Here is a 12,636-nt window from a genome sequence, read left to right as displayed (position 1 = left end):
TCTCTCTCTCTTCCTGTCCCCCCCTCTCTCTCATCCTGTCCCCCCTCTCTCTCTCTTCCTGTCCCCCCCTCTCTCTCTCTTCCTGTCCCCCCCTCTCTCTCTCTCCCTGTCCCCCCTCTCTCTATCTCTCTCTCTCTATCCCCCTTCTCTCTCTCTCTCTCTCTATATATATCCCCCTTCTCTCTCTTTCTCTCTCTCCTCTCTCTCTCTCTGCCCTCTCTCTGGCAGCAGACGATGTGGCATGTGACACACTGCATGTGGTGGCAGGCGATAGTGGAAAATAACACGCTGCATCTGGTGGCAGGCGATAGTGGAAAATGACGCGTTGCATCTGGTGGCAGGCGGCGGTGGCAAATTACATGCTGCATCTGGTAACAGGCAATGGTTCCCACTGATTCTGCATTCTGGTGAGTTGAACTATTTCATTATTTATTACAATGTAGTAATAGAACTAATGTGATTTGATCATTGTTTTCATTGCCAGCACCAGCCATTCACCCGACAAATTACCCCTACTGCTGAATTCCCCGTCAGCCCTGAGACTACATTCCCCCCGGTCCTTGGCAAAATTGTCCCTGAATGACAGTCTGGAAGTGTGGTCACCCTACCGGGGGGCAAGGTGTCAATTTTCCTCCATACAAAGGCCGCACCGCTTCCCTCAGATCCATTCCAAACTCAATAAGTATCCATATTGCTCAATTGCGTATGGTTTTATATACTGGTTATGTGCATGTTTTCAAAATTAAAGTGGGCCGCTCTGGGTGAAGTCCAGGGCCAAATTTTTGTCCCAGTCCAGCCCTGTCCGTGACTGTAACTTGAATGGCCCAGACAGAGCCCTGACTTAAGCCCAATTGAGCATTTCTGGAGAGACCTAAAAATGGCTGTCCACCAACGTTTACCATCCAACCTGACAGAACTGGAGAGGATCCAGGTGTGAAGAACTTGTTGCATCTTTCCCAAAAAGACTCATGGCTGTATTAGATGATTATCACATGTACTTAGGACCATGTGATATTTCAGTTTTTCTTTTTTAATAAATCTGCAAAAATGTCAACAATTCTGTGTTTTTCTGTCAATATGGGGTGCTGTGTGTACATTAATGAGGAAAAAAATGAACTTAAATGATTTTAGCAAATGGCTGCAATATAACCAAGAGTGAAAAATTTAAGGGGGTCTGAATACTTTCTGTCCCCACTGCATATATATTTATATCAAACGCAACACAGGGGGCAGCAAACAAATCTGGCTCCCTCACTAAGCCCAAACACCCCCACCCTGCCCTGCCCCCTGCCATCACTTGATCGTCCTCTCAATCGACCGCTTGCCCATTCCGCCTGCCGGCCCTGCACCTACCCCATCCAGGTTGCAGCTTCAGCGGCTTCCCCCCTGCATCTCCTGCCGAGTCCCAGCAGTCGCTTCTCCTACCGGCCGATCGGGTCTCAGGACCCACTTCCTGATTGCCCGGGAGGAGAAGCAGGAAGACATTAGCGAATATTCATTTGCTAATGTCACACAACTAAGTGGGCTCGGAGTGCAATGCTCTGTGCCCCAAGCCCACCCTTTTTGAAGCCAATTAAAGCCTCAGGCTCTAATCATGTGCTTAAAAAAACCCCATTGAAATCCATGTGTCCAGCGCCCTGCATGGAGATTAGGGGCCGGGCGCATGGATTAGGGAGGCGGCACCCCTTATGAGCCGCCGCCACTGCTGCCTAGGCATACATGGCTTAATTCTTCTCTGACATGATGTCCCTACTCTTTGACTGGGGTAGATCGTAAGATTGCCACATCTGGGATCTAATTTTTAATTTAAAGCCCAATTCCAGGAAACTTAAAAATGATCCCTTGCAGTAGGGCTACTCTCATATTAGGGTTAGTTGCTCGTTTAGGTCTAGGGAACAAAAAAAAGAAGATTTATATACTCAATCCTTCATGCTGCTAGGCCTGTCCTCGGGATCTTCTACCTCACACTCCAGCATTCTAAGGTCCTGACATTATCAAGACTGATATGGGGTCCATAGCCTTACATTGGGTGTGATGATGACAAGGGACAGCCCACTACCAGAGCATAGGGGAGTGCCATCTGCCAGGGGGGTGGAGGATCAGGTAAGGAGAAATGCTGTTACTCTCCCCTAGAATAAGTGAGCAGTCAACGTTGCAGTGCAGTGCAGGCTCAGCCCCACTGCAAGGGAGGATTTTCACATTTCCCGGAGTTGGGCTTTAATGTATTACTAACATACAGTATACTTTCTATGTGCTGCAGAAGCTGCAATTAGTAATCAGACTTGTATGTATTGGTATTATCTGTATTATTCATCCTTGTTTATGTCACTCGTACGGCGCCACAGCATAGGATTCCACTACATAAATAACTAATAATAGGAATGTAAAGATTGCATTTGTTTTCTAAAACCGCTATTTGCCTTTGCAGGATTGAAAACATTCGGACCAAGATTCAAATGCCATTGTCAAGTCTGATGGGTCTTTTTCTTACCTTCCCTGCGTTCCAGATCTATCTTAAGACTGAGCCTGAAAAAGCCAAGGAAGTGCTAAGAACAGCAGAGGAAAGGTGAGAATGTAGAAGAATGGGACAGGGAACAGAGGACAAGAAAGGTATGAATTATGCAGCAGTGTTGTCACCCCGAGGACAGAGTGATCATAGAAGGACATGAAGATTTAAAAAGTCTTTAATATAGGTGTGCGCATGGGGTGTGCCGGATGCGCCTGGGCACATCCTAATCACCTTGTGCACCAGGGCTTTTTCTTATCCGGAACACGGCTCCATCCCAGTGCACACATTCTCCAGGCACACTGATAATTAGATCAAAACAGAGGGCACACTGGCCTAGTGCATTATCCAATGACAATTTTGTGAAGATAAAATATAAAATATACAGTATCTCACAAAAGTAAATATTTTATTATATCTTTTCATGTGACAACACTGAAGAAATTACACTTTGCTACAATGTAAAGTAGTGAGTGTACAGCTTGTAAAACTGTGTAAATTTACTGTCCCCTCAAAATAAGTCAACACACAGCCATTAATGTCTAAACCGCTGGCAACAAAAGTGAACCCCTAAGTGAAAATGTCCAAATTGGGCCCAAAGTGTCAAAATTTGGTGTGGCCACCATTATTTTCCAGCACTGCCTTAACCCTCTTGGGCGTGGAGTTCACCAGAGCTTCACAGGTGGCCACTGGAATCCTCTTCCACTCCTTCATGATGACATCACGGAGCTGGTGGATGTTAGAGACCTTGCGCTCCTCCACCTTCCATTTGAGGATGCCCCACAGATGCTCAATAGTGTTTAGGTCTGGAGACATGCTTGGCCAGTCCATCACCTTTACCCTCAGCTTCTTTAGCAAGGCAGTGGTCGTCATGGAGGTGTGTTTGGGGTCGTTATCATGTTGGAATACTGCCCTGCGGCCCAGTCTCTGAAGGGAGGGGATCATGCTCTGCTTCAGTATGTCACAGTACATGTAGGCATTCATGGTTACCTCAATGAACTGTAGCTCCCCAGTGCCGGCAGCACTCATGCAGCCCCAGACCATGACACTCCCACCACCATGCTCGACTGTAGGCAAGACACACTTGTCTTTGTACTCCTCACCTGGTTGCTGCCACACATGCTTGACACCATTTGAACCCAACAAGTTTATCTTGGTCTCATCAGACCACAGGACATGGTGCAATCAGCTGCATTATCCGATGCTTCCTCTGTAGTTTTGGCCCGCGGGCAGTGGCATACCATGTGGGGGGGCGGGCTGCCAGGCCAGCGCCCCTCCTCCGCTACTGAAGCGGTGACAGTGCAGTTTTAGGCAGCAGTGCAGTGACAGGGCAGGTTAGAGCACGGAGAGGTGAGCTGCAGTGGGGTTGAAAGGGGGGGATGCGGGCCGCACCCAGGTAACACCCTTTGGCAGGACCCAGGGCAACACTACTGCCCCAACGATCCCCTTCTCTCACAGACGCAGGCTGTCTGAGTGGCTCTGAGCCGTCCCGGCTGTCTCACACAGCCAAGCAGAGTGAAGCCCCCTCCCCCTCCTTTCTGTTTATGTGTACACAGGGGGAGGGGAGCTGCTGTGCATGACCCACACTAATCTGAGGTACTGAAGGGGGGTCTGTACTGAATGGGGGGTCTGTACTGAATGGAGGGTCTGCACTGGGGGGTCTGTACTGAAGGGGGGGTCTGTACTGAATGGGGGAGTCTGCACTGAATGAGGGGGCCTGCACTGACTAGGGGGGGGTCTGCACTGGGGACTCTTTACTGAATGAGGGGATCTGCACTGGGGACTCTTTACTGAATGGGGGGTCTGCACTGGGGGGTCTGTACTGAATGGGGGGGTCTGCACTAAATAGGGGGTTTGCACTGAGGAGGTCTTTAATGAATGGGGGTCTATACTAAATGGGGGGTCTGTACTGAAGGGGGTGGCATCTGTGTAACCAGCAGGGGGTCCAGAAATGTTGGGGGGTCTGTGTAACATGCATGGAGTCCAGAGCTGTTAGGGGGGTGTCTGTGTAACATGCAGGGCTCCAGAGCTGTGGGGGGTTGTGTAATGTAAAGGGGTCCAGAGGTGCAGGGTGTTGTGTAATGTACAAGGGTCCAGAGGTGCAGGGTGTTGTGTAATGTACAGGGGTCCAGAGGTGCAGGGTGTTGTGTAATGTAAAGGGGTCCAGAGGTGCAGGGTGTTGTGTAATATACAGGGGTCCAGAGGTGCAGGGTGTTGTGTAATATACAGGGGTCCAGAGGTGCAGGGTGTTGTGTAATGTAAAGGGGTCCAGAGGTGTAGGGTGTTGTGTAATATAAAGGGGGTCCAGAAGTGTAGGGTGTTGTGTAATGTAAAGGGGTCCAGAGGTGCAGGGTACTGTGTAATGTAAAGGGGTCCAGAGGTGCAGGGTGTTGTGTAATGTAAAGGGGTTCAGAGGGGCAGGGTACTGTGTAATGTAAAGGGAGTCCAGAGGTGCAGGGTGTTGTGTAATGTAAAGAGGGTCCAGAGGTGCAGGGTGCTGTGTAATTTAGAGGGGTCCAGAGGTGCAGTTGTGGAGAGGGGGTACACAGTAGTGGCAAATAGATATTGAAGGATGAGAGGTATGCAGGGGGCACAGTGGGGTGTTTTTACATTTAACGTGGGGGGTGCCAGATATAGGATCCGCCCCGGGTGCCAAATTCTATAGGTAACCCCTGCCCGTGGGGGCTACAATATCACTAGCAGCCCACAGTGGAGTGATATTCAGCTGCCCTAAATATTAGCTCTGCCTGCCCTCTTTCATTGGACAGTTTCTTTTCTGTTTTACCCACCCAAGGGCATCTTGTAAATCTACAGAGGTGAGCAGAAAATTGTTAACCATTTGTGTGTGCCCTTCCTTTTAGATTGTAAGCTCTAATGAGCAGGGCCCTCTGATTCCTCTTGTACCAAATTGTAATGTAACTGTAATGTCTGCCTTTATTTTGTTAAACACTGCGCAAACTGTTGGCGCTATATAAATCCTGTATAATAATAATAATAATAATAGCAGTGGTCTAGCATTGTAAAAGGCATGACGTTTCATTTGAACTGCCCTTCACCATGGACATGCTGGAATATGTGGGGACTCACTTACATGTGCTTTGACTTCTGAAGAGCGATTCGTGTTTAGATCACTCTTCAGAGAGCATTTGAGCTGCAGTGAGGAGACATTGTTTCCCACCACCCACTTTAACCCCTTGAACTCCACGCTGCATGCGATTGTTGGGTGCTTGCAGAGTACCACCATTCACTTGAATGGGTCATATACACCCACCGGCCACTTTATTAGGTACACCTGTTCATTGCTTGGTAATACAAATTGCTGATCAGCCAATCACATGGCAGCCACTCAATGCATTTAGGCATCTAGACGTGGTGAAGACAACTTGCTGCAGTTCAAACTGAGCCTTCTGAATGGGGAAGAAAGAGGATTTAAGTGACTTTGGCATGGATGTTGGTGCCAGGCGGGCTGGTCTGAATATTTCAAAAACTGCCGATCTACTGGGATTTTCACACATAACCATCTCTCGGGTTTACAGAGAATGGTCCGAAAAAGAGAAAATATCCAGTGAGAGGCAGTTGTGTGGAGGAAAATGCCTTGTTGATGTCAGAGGAGAATGGGCAGACTGATTTCAGATGATAGAAAGGCAACACGGTCGGACTTTACAGCAGACTTTGCCCGGCGGACGGGATTTCGTCGGACAATTCGATCGTGTGTGGGCTCCAGCGGACTTTGTTTTCTCAAAAGTTGGACGGACTTAGATTTGAAACATGTTTTAAATCTATCCGTCGAACTCGAGTCCGGTCAAAAAGTCCACTCGTCTGTATGCTAGTTCGACGGACAAAAAAAAGCCACGCTAGGGCAGCTATTGGCTACTGGCTATGAACTTCCTTATTTTAGTCCGGTTGTACGTCATCACGTACGAATTCGACAGACTTTGGTTGATTGTGTGTAGGCAAGTCCGTTCATTCGGAAAGTCCGTCATAAAGTCCGTCGAAAAGTCCGCCGGGCAAAGTCTGTCGTAAAGTCCGTTCGTGTGTACGCGGCATAACTCAAATACCCCACTCGTTACATCCAAGGTATGCAGAATACCATCTCTGAACGAAAACACATGCAACCTTGAAGCTGATGGGCTACAGCAGCAGAAGATCACACCGGGTGCCACTCCTGTCAGCTAAGAACATGAGACTGAGGCTACCAAAATTGGACAATAGAATATTGGAAAAACGTTGCCTGGTCTGATGAGTCTCAATTTCAGCTCCGACATTTAGATGGTAGGGTCAGAATTTGGTGTAAACAACATGAAATCATGGATCCATCCTGCCTTGTATCACCGGTTCAGGCTGGTGGTGTAATGGTGTGGGGGATATTTTCTTGGCACACTTTGGACCCTTAGTACCAATTGAGCATCATTTAACCACCACGACCTACCTGAGTATTGTTGCTGACCATGTCCATCCCTTTATGACTACAGTGTCCCCATCTTCTGATGGCTCCTTCCAGCAGGATAATGCACCATGTCACAAAGCTCCAATCATCTCACCACTGGACAACGAGGTCACTGTACTCCAATGGCCTCCACACTCATCACATCTCATCCAATAGAGCACTTTTGGGCTTGGCATCATGGATGTGCAGCCGACAAATCTGCAGAAACTGTGTGATGCTATCATGTCACTATGGACCAAAGTCTCTGAGGAATGTTTCCATCACCTTGTGAATCTATGCCACCAAGAATGAAGGCAAAAGGGGGTCCAACCCGGTACTAGCAAGGTGTACCTAATAGTGGCCAGTGAGTGTATGTGCTGTATATAAATATATACACACGCATGTGTGTTGAGCTTTAGTGTGCAAACCCTAATGCAATTGACTGCACATACCTATGGTCCTTAAGTAAGCAAAAAATTCAAATTAAAGCCCAAATCCAACTAACACCTTTAAAGCTGTTACAACAACAGTTGTGTTTTTTTATATACAGTAAAACCTTGGATTGCGAGCATAATTCGTTCCAGAAACATGTTTGTAACCCAAAGCACTTGTATATCAAAGCAAATTTCCCCATAAGAAATACTGGAAACTTAAATGATTTGTTCCACAACCATTTATTCATAAATACTTCAGTTTATAGTTCATATACAAAGATTATAGCAATGTGATAGGTTGTGTAACCATAAAATGTCCATCTACAAATGGAAGCCTCCACAAGGAGATTAGAAGCAAAATCCAGCAGGAGCTCCAGAGTATAAAAGAGAAGAGAGGCGCCTCTAAGTGTAGCAATATGTTGCTAAATGTTGTGTGTGTATATATATATATATAGTTCTCAGCATAAAAGAGTACACTCCAACAGATTTGTCAGAAAACCTTTACTTTCCTTTCAGAATCAACATTTTCTATGGGACACTATACAACAAAATACTCCCACAAATGTCGGCCATTGATTGAAACCAAGATTTGTTAATTTGTACACACAAAAAAGTATTTTCCCTAACAAATTTATTCAAGACCATGTTACAAAAATGAATACACCCCAATGAAAGTCGGAGCAAAGCTTTATTTTAGACAACAAAATCCAAATGAACAAGAATTCAACTACAGGTGAATTCAATTATTCATTAAACAGATGTCCAGCAGACAGTTGAATATAAAAGGGCGTTACTTAACAAAGAAGACCCCTCCCATTTAATGCTGTCAGCAATGGAACCACATGGAAGAGAAATGTCACAAGGCCAGAGAAAGAAAATCATTTCTTTACACAAGAAATGTGAGGGCTACAAGAAGATCAGCAATTCTTTACTTATCACTCAGAATACCAGAACAAAAGTGATACAAACATTTTAAAAAGATGTCCAGGCCGTCCACGGGGGTTAACACCTCGACAGGAGCGTCTTCTGATAAGGGTTGAAGAAAATCGCCATGCGAGTTCACTGCAGTTATCTAAAGACATAGAAAGCCAAAGTGGGGTGATTTTTTTTCCTGTGACACAACACGGTGTACACTGCAGAGGAATGGCATGCATGGGTGTTGTCCACGAAGGAAGCCTCTCCTAAAGCCCATTCACAAGAAAGCCCACCTAGAATTTGCCAGGACCCATGCTGAAAAAGAAGAAGACTACTGGGACTCTGTATTCTGGAGTGATGAGATCTAGATAAATAATTATGGAACTGATGTCTTTAAAACTGTATAGTGTCGCAAAGGTGAGGAGTATAAAGAAAAATGCATGGTGCCTACAGTGAAACATGGTGGTGGCAGTGTCCTTCTGTGGGGCTGCATGAGTGCTGCTGGTGTCGGGGAGCTGCATTCCATTGATGGTATCATGAATTCGCAGATGTACTTCTCTATATTGAAAGAGAAGATGCTTCCATTACTCTGTGCCCTTGGTCATCGTGCACTTTTCCAACATGACAATGATCCAAAACACACATCTAAGGCCACTGTTGCATTTCTGAAGAAGAACCGGGTGAAAGTGAAATGTATGTCTCCTGATCTGAACCCAATCGAACAGCTATGGGGAATTCTGAAGAGACAAGTTGAGCATCACTCTCCATCCAGCATACAGGCTCTAAAAGAGGTCGTTCTTGAAGAATGGAAAAAGATAGATGTTGCAATATGTTGCCAACTTGTTCATTCCACATCTAGAAGACTTGGTGCTGTCCTTACAAATCATGGCGGTCAAACAAAATACTAGATGGAGTCGTTTCTGTTGTGAGGTGTATTTATGTTTACTAATTTGAGTAAAACGGAAGCGTTTGTAATCCAAGTTATATTATTAACCTTACTTTCATATAATGAGCTAAACAAATGTTCTATCAAACTCAGTTTTGTCAAAATTTTGGAAATTGTTCTTGTGTTCAGAGATATTGATTAAAATCCTATTTTTCAAAAGGTGTGTACTCATTTATGCTGAGCAATGTATGTGTGTGTGTATATATATATATATATATATATATATATATATATATATATATTTTTTTTTTTTTTTTACACACACACACAGTATATAGACACACACACACACAGTATATAGACACACACACACACACATGTGTATTGAATCTTTGGGGTTCACACCCTAATGAAATATGCTGCGCACACTTATGTGTTACATCCTAAATATGAATGTAACATAACCATGGTCCACAAGGTTTGACTAAGCCTTTAACCCCACTGAAAGCCGCCAAAAAAATGTTTTGCCTAGAGTTATTGAACTATTCAATGTTTGGGAATGTTCTCAGACTATACTGTACATGAATCCTCTTTCAGGTTCCTTCGGATCATGGGGACGTCCTCCACTGAAACTGAGGTTGAAGTTTGGCTACAAAACCTTGTGCTGTTGGCTTCTAAACCGCAGTGAAGCATTGATTTGGAAAACCGACGCTGAACCCTGCAAGACATGGCTGGAGACCCTTCTGATCAGTATATGACCATGTCAAAAGTTTTAGTATGTCAGATGTACAAATAGAGGACTCAAGAGCAATCCTCTCTGTATAAAATCAAACCATGAACAATGAGACAAAATATCTGTGACAATGTAGCAAAAAGCCCAAATAAAGAAATAGATCTCTAAATATATAACTTTGTATCTTTTGTGATCATTTATCTCCAACTATCACTGTGTATGAATCCCTCCTAATAGCTCAGTCCCATATACCAGTACTTAAAAAGATCTCACCAGGGTATTGACCTTATTATGAATTAAGGTCTACAGTGCTTGATTAAAAGAGAAGTAAAGTTTTTTTTTTTTAGGAATCACACTTACCTGCTGTGCCTCTGCACTGATAACTGAGCGATTGAACACTACATCGTTTGGTTTTCAGAGCTCCCCAAGCAGAGAGCTGTAGACGGTCAGTCATTGGAGCGCTGGGCTGTGGAGGGGGCGGCTGGCTCGGGTCTCAGCAGCTCGCTGAGAGGCTGAGCCGGGTGTCGGTCCAGGCACCTGGTGGATCTAGAGCTTATACCAGGAACGTGTGTGATGGGAATATGAATTATTATTTATTGTCGTGATGGCGCGGTGACTGGACCAACTTCTGTGACGTCAGCAGAGAGCGGACTTTAGCCTGCTCTTTGCTGAAAACGGGTCACAGGAGTGCAAAAAAAAACGCACTCCTGTGATCCATAGAAGTCCAGCCAAACGACCTTTGGCTGGACTTCTCCTTCAACCTCTTTAGGCAGCATAGTAGGTGGGACTTAACACCCTCTGCATATATGCATTGCTGTATTGTTCTGGGGGCGCTCCATCAGCACCACTAGAACTGTGCAGGGGCGGCCCATCCATTAAGGGTGCATGGACGCTGCCCCCCCTGTCCATGCATCCGGTCCCTTTCAGGACAACGGCGCATGGATTCCAATGTGGAGGGGCTGTTTTTTTGAAGCACCGATTAGAGCCAGAGGCTCTAATAGGCTTCAATATAGCATGGGCTCGGGTTGCAGAGAGTGCACTCCGAGCCCACTCAGGTGTGATACAACAGCGAATCAATATTGACTGTTTTAACACTGATCCTCCTCCTGGCCAATCAGGAAGCAGGTTTTGACACTGGTCACCAGATTGACTGAAAGGACAGGCGATCCTATTGGACACATAGGAGGAGGAGCTTAAAACTGCCATGGGGGACATGGAGCCGAGCCAATGCACTATGCTGCCCGCCACCCGCCATGACCGACCAGCAAACAGCGGGGGGGGAGTTGGTGCTGCTCCGGGTGGATGGGTGGTTGTTTGCCCCCCCCAAAAACCACCACCTGCTACTGGAACTGTGACTGAACTGTCACTGACTGCTCATGGTCAACTACCAACGATAGGAGCTGGTAGACCCTGGGGAAACTACATGTCCCATAAGTCAAAGCTCCTCCCACCAGGCTTTGTTCTTCCCAGGATCCACAGCAGTTCAATTTTCTCTTCTTCTCTGTGTTCCGAGGTGGTGGGTGGGGCTTACTCGGGCTATACTCACAGCCCTGCAATAGTAGTCCACTCACTCTCACACACACACACACACATGCAGCTGCTTGAAAGGGGGAGGGGGTGCAGGGCAGCAGCAGTGATATTAGTGTAGCACACCCCCTAAGGAGCCGCTAGAACATCTGGTCCTATTTCTTCTTTAGGGTGCTCACGGAATTTTCTTCACTGGCTTAGAAAACAGTCTAGGGAATCTTTTTAGGGTTTTTTATTGGAATAATTAACTTGAATAGGGGTAGGGAGCATGAGATGCCCCAATAAACTACAAACTGAACAATTTGAGCAGTCCCCAGCTTCTGGCTGCACTTCACAAACTGAATGTCTCCCAGGATTCCTAATGCTTCTGGTGACTTCTGATGATCATCAATTTCCTCCTGCCGATATCCACCAGGCTCTTCCTAGTGAGGGAAATGTAGACTCACATCACCATAGGACAGTTGGACTCTTTTCCATCAACTTCTTTCTGGTTCTCTCCAATGAGCTGACCCGACTTGATCCCTGGACACAGATCTGCAAATAGGCAAAACCAGCTAAGCATAGCTGGAACCTTGGGGTCTTCCTCGAAGCTTCCTCAAGGATCTTGCCCCAGGGGGTAGAGCCCCAGCTCTCCTGGACAGGGTCTGTGCCCCATCAGTTTAAAAAGGTGATCTGGGCAACTGCCAAGCAGGGATGGCTGTACTGCCTTATTGCTGACACTAAACCTCATGTGGCTCCCCCTACAGTGCTGCCAGCTTCTCCTACCTCCCTCCCCCCTCTCTCCCTGTACTGCCAAAGGATCACTTCTAGTATCTGCACCTCCACTCTGATCACCCCACCCCCTGCTGTTCTGCCTTCCTGTGGGCCCCCTTCCACCTACTGTATGGCCCCCTCTGTGTGCCGTTTACCCTGCAGCGCTGCCGGCTTCCCAACCTTTACTCACCCGCTAGCTCTGCTGAGGGTCACAAAATTAAAAGTATACCACATTTTCCTTGTCAAAAGAAGTTTATTGAGTATACAATGTTATAAAGATACATAAAGTAAGTTTACAAGGATCTATAAAGTAAGCTCATTGTTTTACAGTAGGGTTTATATAGGTAAATATCATGAAATTTCAAATATTAAACATTGGGTTCACGTAAACCTAAATTAAAGATATATATCATTTCCTTAGTCACTTTTGTAGGTATTTAAATGATTTATACCTAC

General features: G+C 46.0%; 1 protein-coding gene across 2 annotated transcripts in view; it reads left to right on the top strand.

Moving 5' to 3' along the window:
• Window positions 1-10,053, top strand: part of LOC141147566 (putative methyltransferase DDB_G0268948) — a 49,869-nt gene extending 39,816 nt beyond the window's left edge. For both annotated transcript variants that reach the window (XM_073634790.1, XM_073634789.1), the window contains exons 7-8: window positions 2,429-2,566; window positions 9,765-10,053. In XM_073634790.1, coding sequence (XP_073490891.1) covers window positions 2,429-2,566; window positions 9,765-9,855 — 229 coding nt within the window. In that variant the 3' untranslated portion in view covers window positions 9,856-10,053. The remainder of the gene's footprint in view (window positions 1-2,428; window positions 2,567-9,764) is intronic.
• Window positions 10,054-12,636: the final 2,583 nt, after the last annotated feature.

The sequence above is a fragment of the Aquarana catesbeiana genome, linkage group LG06 (assembly GCF_042186555.1).
Source record: "Aquarana catesbeiana isolate 2022-GZ linkage group LG06, ASM4218655v1, whole genome shotgun sequence".
Lineage (NCBI taxonomy): Eukaryota > Metazoa > Chordata > Amphibia > Anura > Ranidae > Aquarana > Aquarana catesbeiana.
This window is presented reverse-complemented; position numbering and strand designations above follow the sequence as displayed.